Consider the following 21,283-nt stretch of genomic DNA (forward strand, 5'->3'; position numbering starts at 1 on the left):
TCAGCAAAGCCAAGAGGCCTTCCCTTCCTAGCTTCCTCACAGTGACCCCTGACTGCCCACTTCCAGCTCTCTCTGTAGAGATGGGATACGCATGTTTGAACCTGCCAGTAGGCACAAGCATCCAGCATCAGTTTACCCCCCTGATATAGCAAGCTACAGACAAGGGCAAAAAACAAAACTGACCTCACACCAGTGTGTTTGGGGCTTGGACGGGTGGGGTTACTCTCCATTCAACTTTGTTTTAGATTATTGACCCCAAAGTAATGCATCCAAATAGCAGTGGGGTAAAGTCCTGCCCAACAGCAGAGCCCAGAGGAAAGACATGAACCTAGTCTAGAGTAACCGTATTTGACCTCTCACCCTTGTGGTGCAAGCCTGCGAGGCAGCATACAACTTTCAGAGTGGTCTAACCTTGCTCCGAGGGGTTTTTCCCTGCAACACTAATATATCTGGCAGCGTGTATTGGGGTTGAGAAAATGTCAACCTCATGCAAAGCTGCCATGAGCTGTTCATTTTCAGCTGCTGGTGCCCGGAGTGAATGGCCCTGCTTGTTTGCTGTAAAATGGAAGAGATGCTTTCATTGTTAGATTCCTGAGAAATACAATTGCACCACCTAGTGGTCGTTGAAGAGGATGACCGGGTTATTTATTTTAAACAATCTGATGCATAATAGGTAACGTTTTCTGGTGGCACACCATCAGTCAAACTTAGAACATCCAGTGTGAAGGATTTCTGATGAACGAGACTGACTGACCAAAATCTTGAAAGGGTTCACTACTCACGGTCTGCTTAGCACTGAAGTAAAGTATTTTACACTGATTAAAAACACAGAAGTCTCCTATTTAAAAATGTCTGAACAATATACTGTTGATCAGTCTAGGGCTGCACCAAACTACAATAAAAATCTACCGGTTAAATTTGGATTAATCAGATAATTGTTTAGTATATAGAACTTCGAAAAACTGTGAAAAATGTCCATCAGTCCAATGTGATGCCTTCAGTCCCCAACCTAAAGCTATTCAATTTAATATCATAGAAGAGAAGGACAATAAGACTAATTCACTAATTGATGCATTTCTAGTTCAATCAGCTAACCCACAATAGCTGTTTGGACTGGAAAAGCTCCATTTTGCATGAATATTGCGGACCAAATGTCACACTTATTGACAAAGATACTAGCCTCTGTTTAATACAGCGTGGAGAGATTGCTAAAATTGTAGATCCTAAACCAGATTACCAATCTGCTGCACATTTTATTATTAATACTCCTCATATTTCTTCATTAAATAAGTATATTTTCTAAGGCACTGATCCCCTCCTGTTGCTTTTGTGTCACTGTTCAGCTTACATGAAGAGGCGGCTGAGCTCCTTGAGTGATGGCCATTCTGTGGATGGGAGCCTAGCGGGGCCAGATTACATCCAGGGCTCCCAGAGCCCAGGACAGCAGCATCTGAAGAAACCCAGGGTGGTGTTGGGCCCCGAGGAGAAGGAGGCCCTGAAAAAGGCCTACCAGCAGAAGCCCTATCCCTCCCCAAAAACCATTGAGGAGCTGGCCTCCCAGCTCAACCTGAAGACCAGTACTGTCATCAACTGGTTCCATAATTACAGGTCAGTGCTTGGAAAAGAGACACACTTGAATTGTGATCAAATGTTTGCATCACAAGCTGTTTTTTCAAAGGATATTTAAAATCGTTCAAGTAAATCTAACTAAATTTCTCTGTGTGTTAGTACAATTTCAGTTTTCTAGTTTTTGTATTTGATCATGCATATTAAATCACGTTGTATTGTTAATTTAATGCCTCAGATATTACTGCAACCAGGACGGGGTTTAGTTACTAGTTTTCATCAGCACGCTCACTCAGCAGACTCATACAGTAATTTCAGAGTAAAGTTTAAGATGCTTTACATCTGATGAATTGCATTTCTGAATTTGTGTGGCATGACTGAAATCATGTGTCTCTACTAGGTCACGTATCCGGCGAGAACTCTTCATAGAGGAGATCCAGGCAGCTGGAGGAGTGGGGCCTGGCAGTGAGGGGGGCTCTCCTTCCCTCCGCGGGTCCAAATCAGGAGAGGGGGACAGCTGTGATGGGACAGAATCTGAGGGCACAGTGGAGACACGCCAGGGACTGGGCATTGGCTTCGAGGATCACAGAGGAGCATGCAAAGACCACGACATGGAGGCTGAGTCTGAGGCAGGGGGCTCTAATAACTCCCCTGCCGAGCTAGACTGCACCACCTCAGGCTTAGCCGGGCCAGGCTCCAGCTGTGGACAGGGTGGACTGGGGCTCTTCGGCCTCACAGAGGCATCCTCCAGTAGCTCTGCCTCTAGTACTAACATCCCAGCCTCTGGCCCTGCCAGAAACCCCAGGGACAACAATCTGCGTAAGAAGAAAGCAGCCAATCTCAATAATATCATCCACAGGCTGGAGAAGGCTGCCAGCAAAGAGGATCCCTCAGAGTGGGAGTTCTAGCTCCCCCTGACCATCCTTCATCCCTCTTGTCTCATAACCTCACGACCTCTAACCTTGGACCCCTCCTGCTCTGTTCCAGTTGGAGAGTGGACACAGCCAAAGTCAAGCTCAGCAGCCATTTTTATTACACAGAAGCTTTCCGAAAAGAGGAAAGAAACAAAGAGTGGTTGGCAAAACCCTTGAAAAGAAGATTTACTGAATACTTAGAAGAACAAAATAAGAGAACTTGCGTGTCTCTCCTTTTTTTTGTTTTTAAACTGAGTTTTGTTTTTGTACTGAGAAAAGCACTTAGCCGTCCTGCTGGCCTCCGGCCCTGCTGTACCTCCCCCTATCACCAGCCACTGGTGCACCAGACTGGTTAGTCCTGAGCTGGGGTCTGACCCACAGCTGGGGTCGAAACCTGGACTCAGTAACACAGGCAAGGCCTGACACAGCAGCTGTCACAGTGATAGACACTGATAGATGATAGATAGAGACAGGAACTCTCTTACAAGAACTCTCACTTTCTTAAAGGAGATTTTTTTTCCGCTCTTCTTCTCACCTCCCAAGTGTCCACAAACCTCCCCTCACTCAGTGAGACGCCTCATTTTTCACACTGTAGAGTGACTGTTACAAACCCTTTGCCTTTTTCACTCACTGCGTGTGTGTATGTGCGTGTTTGTATGTTAGGGGTTGTGTCAGTATGCATGTGTGTTTGTGTGTGTGTGTATACACACCCAAGAATGGTGTGTGTGTGTATGTGTGTGTTCTCAATGGCAGCATGTTTTCTTTTTTATCTCACTCCTACACTCTTAAGAGGGTAGTGGAAGGCCTGCCGGCTGAGCTGCCATGGTTACTGATGTAAGAAAGATGAACTTTGACCTATTGTGTCCCCATATCCTATCCTGCTGACAGCCATGTGATGGCCAGAAGGATCTCTTAATTCCTCATAAAACACACGCACTCATCTGAAGAGGAAGGAAGAAAGGAACCCTCTTTTTGCCTCCTTAAACCCTTCTTTTAAGGATGAAGGATGATCTCTTTTTTTGATATTGCAATTTGGTTGCCAATAAGAGATTGCACAGTCTATTGACTCTAAAGAGTACAAAATAGGGAATTTTAGGAAGCATTTTTAATTAGTACAAAATAAGAACAGAAAATAAGAGAATAACAAGTTACTGTTTTTAAAAAAAATGAAACAAATTAGAATGGAATAATGTTGCGTTGTTGAAATACGATACAATGAATCCACGTAGTACTGTAGCTGTCTGACATGGTGATACTTTATGTGTCTCTTGTTGTTTTAGGTTGTGCACGTCACAGCTTTACCCAGCACTGGACCTGCTGGGTGTGTGTGTGTGTGTCTGCACCACTGACAAATTTTCTCTGTTCACAAACACACATCTTTTTATAGGCCAAATCAGGAAGAGTGTGTGTGTGTATGTGTGTGTGTGTGTGTATATTTTTGTCTGTGTGTGTGTATCTCGTGTGCATTTGTATTTGCCTGCATTAAGTCAGGGTCGAGGTCAATTCACTCAGAATTAAATTTAAGAAGCAGATTGTCAATGATGAAATTTCTGACTGAAAAAATGGGTTGTAGCGAATAAATTGCAATGTACAGTACTTTATTAATCTGTACTTTCTGTAGATTGCTGTCAAAGTGAATTCACCCCAACCCTGGTATGAGTAGTTACCACTCTCCTCTTGTCTATCCTGTATCCAGGGATGTAAGTCTTTTGCATTGAATTCTACTGTATACACTACAAATTATAAGGCATATCACCTCCTCCCTGTCCCACACAAGCCCTCAGTGCCTGTCAGCCTACTGCCTCCCCTTTGTGTGTATGTATGTGTGTGTGCGTGTGCGTGTGTATGTGTGTGCGGGTGCATGTACACACACGCCTGTCAATACATGCGTGTGCACAAGTGTGTGCGACTGAGGAGTGTTCAGTGTTTCCAATGAGTTGGGTCATATTTCGTATCTACTTGCACACACTACTAGTGCACAACTGACACCCTTCTTTAAGCTGTTTGATGCATTACCATTACATTAATCTTCTCACAAAGTAGTGTAATACTATGATTTACTGTAGCTTGGTTTTATTGCTATTTTGCATTTATAGTTTGGTTTTTATTCTGCTTATTTATAGGTGCTGTATTTTTCATTTAATGTCTTATCATTTGAGTTGTCTATTTTTTAAGGGATTATACTGTTCCTGAGGGCAAGTAACATTTTTATTAGACGTATAGACTGCCGGCAGTATTGGTTAATATTTACAAAGATGTACTAGTTCTCATTTGTTTGTATATTCATGAATCCTAAAGTTTAGTGTCATTTCAATAGCTTTGAAAATGTGTTTGCTGCAGTTCATGCTCCCGTAAGCATAAAGCTTTTACCACAACAGTTATGCTCTTAAATTGCTAGCTAGAGAATCAAAGGACATATCAAGATCAGCGAGTATATGATAGCATATCTCTTTTCCTGTTTTCTATTCTCCGATAATGTTTTTGGGGGTTTTATTTTTTTAATTTTTTGGCTGTTTCTTGGGCAAGCCCAACACTAACGCTCGGCAGGGCATACAGCTTTCTTTAGATAGAGTTCGCCCACTCGTTAATCACATTAACATAATTAACAGGTCCAAATGTATACACTTTGTCAAATAGGTCAAATGAAATTACCTAAACTTGAGAACACATGTTAACTTGAAGGAGGTCATATCTGCCAAATTGAGATTAGAGAAGTGTACCAGCTAGCAGGTGTGCTACGCCAGATTGAACAGATAGCCAGCCTATGATTATGCAGAATTTATATTGCAGTCCGTAACAAAGCACTTACTAGGGTCTTACCTTGGACAGGGTCTGTAAACACTACAACAGAGTACGATCCCGGGATCCTGGGAAATGTATGCCTTTTTTAAAAAAAGTGGTTGTGAACCAAGCACAGACTCCGTATCTGCATCCTAACACTAAAATTAAAACATAAGATAGCTGTACCCATGTTTTCTACTGCGTTCATATACAGCAACCCCTTATTTCAAACTACAGATAACTGTGTGACAGAAAAGGGCCATTGTCCTGTACAGTTGTAGATATTATGAGTAAATTGTTTTGGTTTCTATCCAAAATTTCCTCAGTTCATCCTTAAGCCTCCCCTTTCCCTGAATGCACATCCAGATATATTGGCAGCCTGTCAAAAGATACTGATAACCTCATTGCACTGCATTAAGATGCATTAGCTAAAATTGGATTTTCTAGTGTATCTAGTAATTGTAAAATTCCACAAACATTGGCTCTTCCTGTGGACGACAGATGTGAAACATCTGTCTTCTGCAGAATACTGAGGGCTCATTGCCTTCTGTTGGACTGCTTGGACTGGACAACCACAGTTTGTTTTATGGTGATGAATAGCTACTGTAAAGTATAAGCACTTAACCCATTTGCCATTTTATAGCCAGATCCATCAACTCGCCTAAACCATGTGAGATCATCAGATTTGTGCCTTTAACTGCCAAGCAGGGCACCAAACTAGTGATGTCATTAGATGCAGACGACTTCACCTGATTTGTTCATGATATATCCCACATCTTGATCCAAATTTACTTCTCATCCACTTCATGTTGGTACTTTAAAGTTGACTGTATCTCTGCTCTCTGGGAAGGGGTTGTATATAATCGCTGGAGTGCAGTGAAAAAGCGAGGAGAAAGCGAGCTTGTGTATTCCTTTGACTGACCTGTGGACACGTTTCCGTCCGGGTCTCATTTCAGACAGTTGTTTTCCCACAATGCATTTCTTACGTTGTACATAACCTAACTAGCAGCGAAAGGCCAGAGCATTGAATGAAGGAGGAAGCATGCAGAAACAGCGTACACTGTAATAACACTGAATTTATTCATAGGGCATTTTGTATTTTTCTGTTTGTGTCAGGTTTGCTGTGACATTAATAATGGCACTACAGGTATTGATAATGACGTGTGCCAATTCTAATGGTTATTTGGAAAAGAGACGTGTAAATACGATCGATCAAGTAGCTATTGATTCACTATTGTCACAGTATGTTTTTGTTTGAAGGCAGGAGGAGAGAAGGGACGATTCAGGACTTTTCCATGATCCACAGATATTTTTCTACAAATTTAAATCAGATGATTCTATACACTGTTGAATAACATTGTAAAGGTGTAACAGATGCTGTATATCATATCATGTTTTCTGAAGTTGTAAAGCTTTACTGTATGATCTGTTGAAGTAGTGGTTATTCATTTGACATATTAGTTGTAATGGAAGCCCGAACAGCAGCACTGGTCACCATATTCAGGAAAAAAAAAGAAAAAAAAAGAAAGAAAAACCTCAGATGTTTTTTGTAATACTTTTAGAATATATCTTATGAAGTGGGTTTTGTAAGGAAACACTTTCCAAATCAGTGGTGCTGTATGCATAGCACACTCAGTAATACATACACACATAATACAGCACAATACACTCATCCTTTAAACCCACCCCTCCCTCCCACTGACCCACACACACACTTGCGTGCTTTTTTTTTTCTTTTGCTTTTTATTTCCCACTCACCTCTCACATTGGCTCCAGCTAATTTTAAGTCTTAAACCATTTTCCTCTTATCTATTCAGTTGTTTCATGCTGAACTTGTACAGGTTTAACAGCCAGAGATCGACTCCGGCACAATGAAACATTTCAGCGAGTGCTCGCAAGACTTAAAAGAGGAAGCAAAAAGCCAAATAGTGAAGTAGTTATCCACCTCCGTTGAAAGGTTGCTGACAGTTTTTCTGAATGTTGCTACCATGTGTCGTCGCTTCAGTTCACCCATAGCTTAAACCACAGTGTAGTCTGACAACCAAATGACCTGGGGAGATCTGCATCCCCCCCCCTCCCTTTTGGAAAGCTTTAAGATGCTTGTTGAGGCTTTAGCGAGTTTTTAGATGATTTGTCCAACCTGTCATCAGCAATGTGGAAGTAATAATAATTCTCATAACTTCTCCAACTGTTTTTTTTTTAATTATTTTGTGAGTGTGTGTGCGCGTACATGTGTGTTGTAGTACAAAAGGCTGCATGACTGTAAAGGGATGGTTAAGACGTTTTTTGAAAGTTGTTTCCCTAGCACTTCTGTCACTCCTGAGATGCTTTTTTCTCCTTCGGGGTCACCCTCCCTTTCGTTTTTCCTCATGTATCATTGTTTCTTTATCTTTCTATTTACTAAACGTATCATGTTGTTTGTTCTCAGCACTGTAAAACAGTCCCTTCTACAACATTGAAAAGCAATATCACTGTATGAAACGTTCACAATGTATTTGTTATGATTGACATTTGATTCATCATCATTATTATTCACATGCACCCTAGGTGTGATAATTGAAGTAAATCTCTTTTATACAAATACTAAAAGTGTGCTGTGGTAGTTTTTTTTTCTTTGCCAAAAATCATGTTGGATATGTGCTTTGTTGAACACATGGATGGTACTGTGAAAGAAGTATTCTCAGAGAAAGAGGTCAGTTAGAAAGCCAGGAAAGAGTAGACAGTAAGGGGGATCTTTCAGGGGTTTCATGATGTTGTGGATGTTGGACTGCTTCTGCCATTTACAGCCTCCGCAGGTGAGTTATTTTGGGAGTTTAAAGCAAAATCTGAAGACAAACGAGAAAACCCGGGTAAGAAAAAATCTGCAGATGATCTTAATCTTTCTTCTCTTGACAGGCCGTTATGCAGAGCTGCAGGTGGAGTTTTCGTCTGCAGTGCGCACCAGTGCGGAGCAGAAGGAGCTCATCCTGAAGCTGGAGCACGACCTGAGCACCATCCAGGCCATGTCCTCCCTGCCACGCCCCGACGCAGACGGGTCAGAGATCAGCGACATGGGGAACATCCCGGAGCCGATCAAAGAGGCCACTGCGATGTTCACCGGTACGTCCCTGGGTTAGAAAAGTACAGTTTATGTCTCACATTTGTAAAAAGCAGTCCTCCCCAGTGTTCTTCAGTGATTCTCTCACACATTTGAATTGGTACAATTAGGTGGACAGATTTTTTTTAGTTGAAGTTATCCTTTAATTTATAAGAACTGAATTTTCATCTAGAATATGATTCACTGGATGTTTTGTGTTAATTCACATGTACAGTATTAGCTGTTCAGATGTTAGCTGATAGCCAGCTGGTAACAGACGCACAGACTGTCACTGGGAGTGGACTGACAGTAGCATGAAAAAGTTTGGGTACCTCTTGTCAAAATTTCTGAATAGCCAAGTGCGTAATAGATGTCCTGATTTCCAAACAGCATAAAGTGAAAGATGCTTCACACATGTTCTTGATATTTCAAGCAAGATCACTTTCATTTAATTTCTTTTACACTTTTAAAATAAGAAAAATGGAAAAGGGCCTGAAAGGAAAGGTTTTTTACGACAGCTCAGATTTCTTGGGATGCCCAAACTTTTTCATGCAGCTGTATGTGTTTGTGTTCGCCTCATAACTACGCGATGCCGCCTTTTCCTAACAGAGCCTGTTAGAAGTGTCAGGGACATTTCAGTTGCTGCTGTGTTCCTATTGTACATGTCAGAAAAAGCAAAACGTCACGACAAGACATTTTGTCCGTAAAAAGGATTATTTCTTTTAAAAACATAATTTCTCAGGTTAAAAACATTTGCTAAATCTGTGCGACATTTTACTCTTGTCTTTAAAATAATCACCCAGCTTTGACGCTTGAGTAGTCTTTGTTCTAAAAGAGGTGCGAGCACATGAATGTAGCGTCAGTCCTCACCGGCACAGCATTGAAGCCATTGAAGTGTGACGTGCCGACAGCACGACTTCTCTGACTGAACTGAGGTAAACCTGCTGAGCGGAGGCTCTGCAGAGGGGCTGTCTGTTAAAATTCTGCAAACTAGCCCGATTAGAGGGATTTCAGTGTTTTTTTTCCTTCTATGTGACAGTCAAGACAGAGTCCAGTTTTGAACTGTTCACTGTAGTTAAATAAAACCGATACCAGCATCAAATATGACTGCAAAATATCATTACATTAACCCGTTTTCAAAATATTGTTAATCAAACCACCTGTATGACCATATATGCATGTTCCCAGAGGAAGTGAATGCTGGTATTTGAGTGTTGTTTTATCTGTGTTTTCTCCAGGTTCAGGCGTGAGCTCCCATCCTGAGCTTCCCCAGGGCCAGATGGACTCTCTGCTCTCCATCATCTCCAGCCAAAGGGAGAGGTTTCGCTCCCGCAACCAGGAGCTGGAAGCTGTGCGTCACAACCTCTCTCGCACATTATGTATTCCTTTGTCTTTTTCTGGGGGAACTAATTTCTCATCTACTGGTGTCCTCTGCCCCCCCTGCAGGAGAATCGCTCCATGCAGCAGACCATGCAGGCCCTGCAGAATGAACTGGACAGTCTGAGAGCAGACAACATTAAACTCTATGAGAAAATCAAATTCCTGCAGAGCTACCCTGGCAGAGTGCGTCTATGTGTGTGTGTGAGAGAGAGAATGAATGAGAGTGAATGGTAATGAGCTCAATATGGGTGAAGTTCTTGTTTGGAGGAAAATTTAAATGTGCATGTGTTTTCTCTGCGCTGTAGGCTGGAGGAAGCGATGACACTGTGATGCGCTATTCCTCCCAGTACGAGGAGAGACTGGATCCATTCGCATCCTTCAGCAGGAAGGTAAAGAACAAACACCTTCTGGACACAATCGTATGAAAATCTCTGCAACCACCTGCCCTTCCTTTGACCATGTAGTTGTTTGCAGTCATAGTTTCTTACTCTGCTCACTGACAACTGGCCAAACGTGGATGACAGGGCGCCATGTTTCCAGCACAGCTACAATAGAGCCTGATCCTGTGTCAGTCCTACAGACTCAAAGGTCAAACTCTTACTTGTAGATTTTCCGTTCAGCGGAAATAATCAACGACTGTCAGGAACAAGGTTCCAGTTCAGCCTCTGGTGACCGGAGTGCAACACGGCATGTCGTGTTTTGATTAATAACGAACTTGCCTTTGCGCTTACACCTGCTATTTTTAATGCGTTCTCGTTGTCCTCATTGAGATCAGATGGGAGTGAGCTGAGATGGCGACAAATCGGCCCCTTTGACGAGTTAGGGGAAACTTTCTAAACTTTGTGAGACGCTCTGTGCGACAAATTCTTAATTATGTGTCCCCTCTTGTAAGTTCGGCAAATTTAATACATTAAGTTACTCCTTTCTTTGTATAAAAAACATTGTGTTTGTCCCTGTGTGTTGCTGCATGTTTTTATTGAGGCCAACTACTGTGTTTGCAGGAGCGTCAGCGCAGATACCTGAGCCTCAGCCCCTGGGATAAAGCAACTCTGAGCCTGGTAAGCCTCAAACGCGCACACACACACACACACACACACACAAAACCACAATGTGTTTGGTGCAACTTCTTCACTAATCCTCCTGTTTTTGTGTCTCTCAGGGTCGTGTGATTCTCTCCAACAAGATGGCCAGGACCATTGCTTTCTTTTACACCCTGTTCCTGCATTGTTTGGTCTTCTTGGTAGGTCTCCCGTCAACCCCTGAAGACTTTCTGGTTATGTGTCGTCAGCTTCAGGGAAACGGATACAAACTGTTCACTGTGATTTCACTTCAGGTGCTGTACAAGACTGCCTGGAGCGAGAGCATCGGCAGGGACTGCACCGCTTTCTGCGCTAAAAAGTGAGTTTATTCACCCCACAGCTGATTGAACTGAATATGCTACTTTGATCATATTAGCAAGTATCTGATGCAAGTTTTTAATTTTCTTCATTTCTCTGTTACTCTCAGGTACTCTGACCACCTCCACCGTTTCCATGAGAATGACCAAAACCTTTAAGCTGTCCCACAGTGCGAGGAGGCTGGTTCAGCGTTCAGCAGCATGCATGTCCTGCATATAAGTTTACCTAATGATACTCCTCATGAAGACCGAGCTTTACTTTTCTTGCAGTAGCTAATTTCTCCACTAGGGGGCAGTTTAGGGCTGTAAACTATAAATCAAACAGTTGATTCCAAAATAGCTTCTTCTTGTTTTCATATCCAGATTGTTGATCTTTAATAAGTTGTGATTAATATAAAAGTCTAGCAAAAGTATAACTTCAGGTTCATCTTATAGTCTTATATTAGCATAATACTGATATCCAATCACTGATCAAATATAAGGTTAAGAGTCTGTTTATCTTCCCACACCAAAGGGACCACAGTGCTCGGGTAGTGTTATTTTTTTGTCTGGGTTTAGCTGGAATTTATAATAATCAGAGAATTTAATCAATAAAAATGAAGCTGATATAATATTAAAGGTAATATGATTAATGTAATAATTTATGTTTGATTGGACAGTGTGCTGTTCGAAGACGAGGAAGAAGGTTATTTTAAGAGATTCTGGTGATGGAACAAAATATACAGTAGCTATAAATTTACTTTCATTCCTCTGAGATTTGTCCTACTTGCATTTGACTGATTGATTTATTGATGAGTACAGTTTTTAATGATTCGTGTCTTCAGCGCAGAAATCACTTTGTTACTCTTACTTTCTGTTCAGAGACCATTTGCTCCTGACCTGATAGGCGAGGGCTTGCGACAGTAATACACTCGTGGTTACTGAGTCTATGATCCAAATATTCTTCTCGAAGACAAAATACTGTGCATGTTTACCTGCTTACTTCTTTTCTGACTAACATATTCCAAATAAAGACTATGCAGTGATTTTTCTTGTATCATTTTAATTTTATATTAGTCACTCCAAGCTGTGTATAAATGTGTATTTCTTCTCATTTTAAACGTCCCCTTGGACTCAAGGATGATTGGATTAGATTTTGATTCGGTTTTCACTGCTGATAGACTGGAGGTGGGATACTCAGCTTTGATGCTCAGCAAGAATTATGAGAGCGAGAGAGAGAGAGAGGACGCTGAGCTTCATTCCTCATCATCTGCCCTTGTGTTAAAGATGCCACTCTCAGGATGATCGTGGTGGTGCAGTATGGAGGGAGGAATAGTTAGCTGTATCTGTTCTTGTCACCTCTTAGCAGCCCTGTAGCCAACCCTGCATGGACTGGTACTGGGACACGGCCCCATTGTTGTCCAGAAATACACCTGTGACCACATTGCAGCTGGAAATACTCACTAGACCACTAAATGTGTATCAATCTGCAGCTGATAATAGTCCCCAACAAATGCACTCCTAACTCCTACTCGAGTTATGGTTGCAAAACGCTACAGTGCCCAGGTTTTTTAGGAGATGACATGGCCTTTTTGTAAAAATTAGTACTTCAGTAGGTGTGAATGGGCTTGAGGCTGTGAGCCACAGATGCATGTCTTGTTTTGTTTTTTGTTTTTTCAATAACCAAAATACAGAGTTACACCTGCCTTGCAGTTTAAACATTACAGTAACATTGCAATAATCCCTTTAACTTAAGTCATGATGGTAGAGGGGCACACGTGGGCTGATAGTGAGCACTCAGTAAGGAAAGGTCTGTTTAACAGTCGACCCAGGAGGAAGAAAGGAGGAAGCGACTGACTTATGTCGGCACTGAAACACACACACACACACACACACACACACACACACACAGAGGGAATGAATTTGCTGATCGGGCCTCAGCAGTCCCACTGATGGCCGCCTGTGTTTGAGTATGACTGAATTAGACTGCATTATTCATGAGAGGCCGAAAGAGCACCTCAGCTCACAGCCATTAAAGACTAACGAGACTGGCAGACCACAGAGCACACTTCCACCTCCTCCTCTGCTGGCTCCCCTCTATCTTAAGCCCCTTTTTGCTTATCAATCAGGGCAGACAATGAGCTCTCTCAGCACAATTACAGACCTCATTCTGCCCTCCAGAGCACCGTTCACCTTTAACCCCCAAACTCACATGCACACTCGTTTTACCTGCCCTGGTCTCCACCTCTCTTTCCTCCGTATCCTTCGTCTCTGCTTCTCCACTGGCAGCTCCATAAATATTAACAACCTCCATCTGTGGAATAACAAAAGTCTTAAGTAAGCCTAATGGCCTGAGGTTATTTTTTACTGCAGTGGCTGGATCATTTCACATGGACTGATCTTTCCTCTGATGACAGCACCATGATGGGTCAGCAGTTTAATTTGTGCACTGTCATGTTTATTTTGAGACCGTTCCAAGGGGCAAAATGTCATCCTGTAGAGGGAGAAACTATCTGGTCTGTAGGAGCGTAAGAAGAGGAGAATATTCGATTATTTCAGCTCTCTTTCACCGTCTTCATTTTTCATTTCCATTATGAGTTCAGCAGAGGGCAGTAAAGTAATGTTTTATTGTGAATATGAATTATTTAGTTGACTCTTCTGACAGCAGTCTTGTCTGTGTCTGCTTGCAGCTTCTTCCTGCATCGTCTTATTAGTTTTCCCATCTGATTTTTTTTTTTTTTTTTGGCTTTGTTTTGTTACATATATCCTATGTGCTTTTAGCATTCTTAATTGCACATTTATGTGAATGTAATTCCTGTTGTCTTCCTGTAGCATCCACCATGAAAGCATTGACCCCAGTGATGGCTTACGATGGAAGCAAGGAGCTTTTTAGGGTTGCAACTAATGATTATTTTCTTATTTGTTTAACTGATATATTGTTTCATCTATAAAATGTCCCGGTTTCCCATAGCCCAAGGTGACATCCATCAAGTAGCTCCCATTGAGGACACCAACCATGTCTTTGATAATATTTTCGGGATTTGGGCATTTTGATCTCTTGAGGAGGAGTTTTATGTTATGTTTTTTTAACAATATCTTGAACTTTGTTTTTAGGCATAAACTAAGGAATTCAAGTGAATATACAGGATAAGTTTTCTCCTGCAGGCCTGCCTTTAAACTAGGGCTGCCTCCCAAACAAAGTAGGTAATGTGTTGTCAGTTTATTAAATTAAACTATAATGTAGGAAATACAGTTTACAGAAAATTAATATAATAATGTAAGAAATAGATAAATAACAATGTTACGTTTTGTGATTTTCTTATACTACTTGAAAAATTGAACAGAGTTTTGGTACGGGGAATTATGTGAACACTCCATATGAATCCAGCTTGGCCTGGCAGGTAAGATCTCCCATTCAGTGGCGTCCTCTTCATTCATTTCTCTGAGGCTGTGAAAATCTCATTCACTGAACTGACACACCATTCAGGATTTTTCTCCTTTGTGTCTCTAAGTAGCTCAGACCATGAAGTGCCGAGGACTGTTGCATGGATACAGAGCGTGTGGGAGTGTGTGAGAAAAGAGGGAGAATTGTTAAAGGAGTTTGGTGCCTGTTTGTTTGTGTGTCTTGGGGGGTGTCATTCATTTTTATTACGGACAAATCATTCAGTAACATATTATGGCCAGTAATAATCCCCTTTCTCCCCCCTTCCTTTCCTCTGTCAGCATGCAGTTGGTTTAACCCCCCCCAATTTGCATCACCCTCCCCCCATGGGTGTTGCTATGGAAACAGGCCTCCTCTGTCAGGTGGCTCCACGCTGAGTGCTCCCCAGCGCTCTGATTTGCTCTGACATCGTCTGGCTGAATCACTCAGCCACGTGATCCCGGATCAGTGAGTCCGGATCCTGAATATGCATCCAGTCCCTCTCTCTCTCATGCCCCCCCGGCACCCCCGCCTCTCCCCACCCTACCTTTCTCTCACCTCATCTGGGGAAGATGGTAGGACGAGAGGGATGGATTTAGATCATGTTAATTCACAGAGAAGAGATGTCAACGTTCAGTAAAAATAAACACTATTAACATATTTAAATGATATAAATCACAGCCTCAGTCGAAGGGGAATTAACCCTGATGTTATCTGTACAGACTCTCTTTAACAGTTCGTCATCAAGCTGCTTTATCAACTTGATACTTAATGACTTTTTCTTTAGAGACAGGCAGGGAGTAAAGCAGTTTCATATGAGTCTCCTAAATCCAAAATAAGTCAATTTTTCTAATTCTGATTGGAATTCTACAACAGTTTTGTTCATAAGAGACCCCAAACATAAGTAACTTCACTGACTTCCCCAAACATAAGTAACATATATATGTAGATATATATTCATGCAGGGCTCATATGACTTGTAAGACATTCAGTATTTTTTAACTATTATTCATCTAAATTTCTGTCCAAACATCCCATTATCAGCTGTGTGGTACATCTATAGCAGTGCATCGTGTTTTATAAGATTATCTTATTTATTGCCTGTAAAATTTTAATTAAAATAACCAAAAATAAATAATAATGAAATCTATGTTTTAAAGTTAAAAAAAAAAAAACCCTGTGTAGAGCAGTACGAGTATGAAGCCACACAAAACAGCAATACCTGGAAACTGTATTTAAATGTGGTACTTGAATAACTGTGCGTACTCAAGCACCAGCACATGACTCAGTGGTGTGCCTTTGCTTCCTGTTGTTGTTTCCTCGTGTTGTTTACAGTGTCACTGATAGTGTGCTTTGCTGTGCTATCTCAGGCTGAGCTCCAGAGTGATTCAGATGACATCATCACACACATCGTGCATCATCTCCTGCCAGCTCTGTGGGAGAGACGCAACCTCAGGTACAGGCTGACACACACACACACACACACGTCAACGTTTCACCAGCAGGTCATCTGAGGATCAGAGCTGTTAATGTTTCATCACCTCCGCGAAGCGGTTTTGCCAATGAAAGTTGGTGTGACTGAGCTGGCAGACTGACACTTCTGACACTTTGTGATGAGACGCAACCGGGGCTGAAATCAGTTGCCTCAACACATCCACACAGGAGAGACATGCATAGCATGCGTAGTTGGATGGACTTCCAAAGCAAGGCTGGATACCAACCAGACAAAGTGGGGCAGCTGTCCCTGGGTCCTGACACTCCAGGGTCCCAAGAGCCCCACATCACTGCATGCAGTAAGATGCACATAATATGATTAATTGCATATTTTATGTCTAAGTCTGTCTTTTAGAGGGGTCCTGTGTCCAAATATAGTTTAAAGGGCTTAATTAGTTTATGTTTTATTTTTTCAAATTAGCATAGACTGAATGCCACACAGAAAACCTGCCATTGGTTGGTTTCTGGGTCTATGGAGATATAAATAAGTTACTGGTTGTTGCGTGCACTTACTAGGAGCTTGTCGTTGACATGGTACACACACACACACACACAATGCATAACGGGTTGGAGGGATATGCAGGAGCTCCCTGTCAGGTTAATCTGGAAATTGTTTTCAGGTAAGTGTTTGAAACAAGGCTATAACTATTACATTAAAGGTCACTCTAGTTAGCTGTATTACACTTCCGTAGGGCACTGCATTGGCCAATCACACATCTTCAAGCACACATTCCTGGCAGGTTACATTTTCACATGAATTGCAAACAATGGTGACGTTTTTTGGCTTCTGATAAGCCTTTAAACATATTTACCTGTTACCTCAACATGACTTCCTGTTTTGATGGATGCAGGGCAGATCTAGTTGTTGGTGGTGGCGAGGGAGTGGAGGCTTCCCCTCTGAGGGCATGGGCATCATGGGAACTGGACCTCCTGTCAGGTACAGTTTGTTTTGTTCGCCATGCGTTTCACTTACCTTCACTTTTACCATGTGTGTTTTTTTTATGTCTCTGTTCCTTCTCTGGCAGATAATTCACTGTGTTTTCCACAGAGCTTCAGGTAACAACATTTCAATGTAATTAATTTATTCAACTGCAGGGTGCAGCCGTGGTATCCCATGTTGAAAACAATGCCGTCTTCAAAGGTGAGCAGAGGGCTCTGTGTACTTCTGTGGTGTTTTCCTGGTCAGGAAACAGTGAGGGGCGGTTTCTTATTAAAGCCTGCTGACACATTGATCCTCAAACAGCCTCGGGAGGCCAATCTCCACCTCGACCACTTAAGATACTTTCACAGGAAATCAGCTCAAAAGCATCTCTCTTTTGTCTTTCAGCTCCCCCGGCCCTTCCCCGTCTCACCTCTCTGAGGTCTGAATGAGGTATTTATTTGAACTTCCGATCGATGATACCAGCCGAGGAGGCCGTGTTGCTTGAGTGCAGTGTTATGTTATGGGTTCCTGCTCTGCCATCAGGCTGTGCTGTATGTCAGCACTGTGAAGGACTGAGCACAGTGATCTGCAGGGGGTGGGATGGGAGGAATTAAGAAGGAGCAGTGGCATAAATTGATGGTTGAACAAAGAGATTTAGATGTAGAAGGGAAGGGACTAAAACAGAGGTGATGTGAGAGAGACAGTGACGGGTCTGTGGGCGACCAGGAGGTTGAAGCGCCCCCAGCCCCCTCGAGACTCCTGTCGATTCATCCTTCCGGCAGGAAGTGTGTGAGGATCAATAAGAAGCGAGGGTCTCTGGAGAGAGGCGCAGAGAGAGCCCTTGCCCAGCCCAGGCCTCCTTTCGGTTTCATTAAGCAGCTCCTCGTTCTATTCTGAGTTTGAATTGAGAATAATGAGCTTAAATGTTTCTGCTGTAACCGTCTCAGTCGTCGCTGATAATAAAAACAGTGATGGAGGCTCCTCCTCACGTGATCAGTCTCTCCAAATGCATTTTACTCTCTCAACCTGTAATCTGTAATATTTGTGTACTTGTGTGAAATAGTTAAACTTTATTATTAAAAATAAAAATTTCAGTAAAATTATTTACATATTCATAGATTATGGATTTTTCATTGAGGAAGAGGGAGTACGTGTAATTCTCATATATATTAATGATTTTAAATTGAATTTTTACGTTTAATTTTTTTTTCTTAAGGTTTTTCATGGAAAAACATATCAGACACCAATGATCAGAAAATCAGATTATGTGTCTGCAAACAGAAGATCTTCGAACATATATTTTAACACATTTTAGGTGCATGAAAGGTAACACTAACAGAATAACTATATTCTGGTCATTATTTTTACACTGCAACTTGACTCCATGATCATTTTATTATTGTGGGAGAGAAGAAGTTAAGAGAAGACAGTCAGATGTTCCAGACAGGAACTTGCCTTTCATAATAAAAGCATAAATGGAGCAGCAGCTGTCAGGAGAATACGTGCGCATGTAAACACATGAAAACAGCAAGAACACACAGTCTGCATCCAGGCCGAGACTGGTTCTGTAAATAGGAAACAAGTATATAATTAGTGCATGGGTTTGTAATAACACAGTAAGTTACTTGATATACTGTACATACAGTGGATGGTAATATACTGTACATGCCTGTATACACATCTGTGTACAGTATATACAGCCTGCTAGATCTGTGTTTATATTTGACAGTGAGACATATGCACAGTTGTTCCTAATGTGAGGTCCAGAAATAACATCATGAGTTGTTTAAAAGGTCATAAGGGGATCACCAGGAGAATGTACCAATTAGTAAGAGGAAATATTTAGTTACTGCAAATTATTGATCAATATTTTCACCACTTCACTGTGGTATAATCTCCTTCTATAGGCTTCTGCATAGCTGTCTATAAGAGTATTGACAGTTACACCAACCATCTTCTTCTGAAGCTAATCTGTTTTACATTAAAGGATTTGTGAATCCCTGAGCTGCTTCCTGACAACACTCCAGCGTGGAGGACATAAAAAAGCTGGCAACATTTCAATCACATTCCTTTGTTTAATCATTTGTCTCCTGCTAATCATTACAGGGATCAGTCAGAGCTGCTTAACAGCTGAGAGGAGAGTTTGCAAAACAAGATGGCAAAGTCTGCCAGCGCCAACTAAAAACAGTTGAGTGGCTGGTTTAAGACAAAAGCCACAGATTAGGTGCTGATCTTCCAGAGCGGCTCGTCCTCTCCCACTACCACCTGTCCTCTGCCCGACCAGGTTATTAGTTTAGCCTTCAGCCGTGAGGTGAAGCCACAGAGCGCTCCTCTCAAAGAGGATTAGTGAAGGTGTGCAATGCTGGAGCCACTCACTGAGTTGTAAACACCACCGAGCCACATGAAAAGCAAAACAACATGGTGTCAGTCTCACAAAAGTCATAATTACAAAAGAAAAGAAGGACAGTTAAAATATTAGAATACAAGACAGGAACAACAGAAATAACCACAATAATATGCTATTATCAGCACCATAACCACTGCCACCATAATCTCAATTACTGTAGGATTCTGTCATCAACAATGTTAAAATTAAGCAATTTACCTAATACTAAAAAAAGGACATTAAGATGGGAATCATTGCACAGAATAAACCAGCTGGCATTCAACACACAGCTTCAGAACTGGATTCGTGTTAAAAGAAGTGAGTATTGTGTCACCGTGTTCAGCTGAGTGATGGGAGACGAAAATGAGTCATCTGAAACCTGCCTCTGCACAGCACAGTCTGACTTACATGGACAATGGGAAATAAATGTCACGTCAGTTCACTCAGGTATGAGCTGAATCCCTGGTGCTCATGCAGGATCTTCTCTGGGCGATCGTGCAAAATGAGACGTCGTCCACGCACTTTAAAAAAAGCGCTTCATGCTCTAAAAACTATAGGACGATATGTGCTTTTTCTGTAGCCGAATGTTGGAGCGCAGTGGTTTTTTGATTGTTCGCATGATTGAGTCAGCTCTTCATCAGTCAAGATGGAAATCAACGTTGTTTTCATACTGTAATTCCTTCGGTCTGGCTTATAAATTGAAGGTTAGAAGTTTTTTTATCGACATCAGTCAACAACTTCACAAAGAGCAGAGAGGAGTGTAGTTAAGATTTAAGTGTTGGTGTGTGTGAGAGGCCTGAAAGAGCAACGTCAGAGTGAAAACACACGGGGAGGTTGATGTTTGTGTGTGTGTGTGTTGCCCCAAAAGCCCATTGAAAACAGATCAGTTTGTGTGTTTGTGTTTTCAAGGGAACTGTGTATTTAGCTGTGTCAAGTGTGTGCGCTCTGAGGAGGCCAAATGTTTTCTTTCATACATTCATTTAATTCATTCATTTAGTAATACAAAGTCTCACATGCGCACGCACACACACAAACACTCGTGTTTCCATCACTTTTTACATGGACTTACATTCATTTCCAGGAGACTTAGACACTAATAACAACCACGACCACTACCCTAACCCTAACTTTATCCAAACATTAACCATTAAATTTTATAATTTATGTTATGGGGACTTTTTGTCCCCTTAAGAAAAGTGAATCCCCACAACGTGAGAAATACACGTCCACAGTAATGTATTGTATCAGTGGCGAATTATGGCAACAATAAAAGGGCGTGGCTCCTTTAAGGACAGTCATCGGTGGCTGTTAAATAGATCAGTGAAAAACACAGACACACACACACACACACACACACACACACGCCCCCCAGTGAAGGAAGCTGCGGTCAATTCAGCCACAGACACACAGGATAGGCCAGTGCTTGAGCGTGCCTTCAAAATAAGAGCCTACAGAGTGTCTTAAAAAGTGAGTCATGTTTTAGGAAATACCAAGTGTTAAATATTGTGCTACAAAACGATTTTTTTTCTGGTTGGATCCTCTTTAAAATGTCAACGTTTCAGGAACCAAGAATTAAAGCATTTTTATCCCGACCACAATGCATTTTCAGTTCACTATACACACATGAGCTTGGGTAACACCAGGAACTACATCCCTGAAAAGACATTGAAATGTGAAAATCTTCAGTTTTTAGAGATTTCACATGTAGCACCTGGTTACGGGACACGTCCAGCTTAATCAGACAGTCTCCAGGTACAGTGCACAGTCAACTACATGGCAGCTGCAGAGCCCCAGGAATAACTGGAATAACACTAAAACTCAGCCTGGTTCCACTTCTCTGAGTCACTGGCCACATCTCTGATTTGTTCAGCAATTCAGACGAAATGAAACAGACACTGAATGAAATGACAAGTCAGCCCAGTGGCATCTATGTTGGGTGTCAGTTTGCGGTAGTTTAATGAAACATGA

The 21,283-nt window shown here is 41.8% G+C and overlaps 1 protein-coding gene across 3 annotated transcripts in view; it reads left to right on the forward strand.

The window, feature by feature from the left end:
* The window catches only part of cux1b (cut-like homeobox 1b), a 61,266-nt gene extending 49,128 nt beyond the window's left edge, over positions 1-12,138 (forward strand). For 2 of the 3 annotated variants that reach the window (XM_041939925.1, XM_041939926.1), the window contains 2 exons: positions 1,344-1,608; positions 1,967-8,144. In XM_041939925.1, coding sequence (XP_041795859.1) covers positions 1,344-1,608; positions 1,967-2,474 — 773 coding nt within the window. In that variant the 3' untranslated portion in view covers positions 2,475-8,144. The other variant, XM_041939927.1, reaches the window with a different exon arrangement.
* The last annotated feature ends 9,145 nt before the right edge of the window (positions 12,139-21,283 follow it).

This window comes from Chelmon rostratus, chromosome 7 (assembly GCF_017976325.1).
Source record: "Chelmon rostratus isolate fCheRos1 chromosome 7, fCheRos1.pri, whole genome shotgun sequence".
NCBI lineage: Eukaryota > Metazoa > Chordata > Actinopteri > Chaetodontiformes > Chaetodontidae > Chelmon > Chelmon rostratus.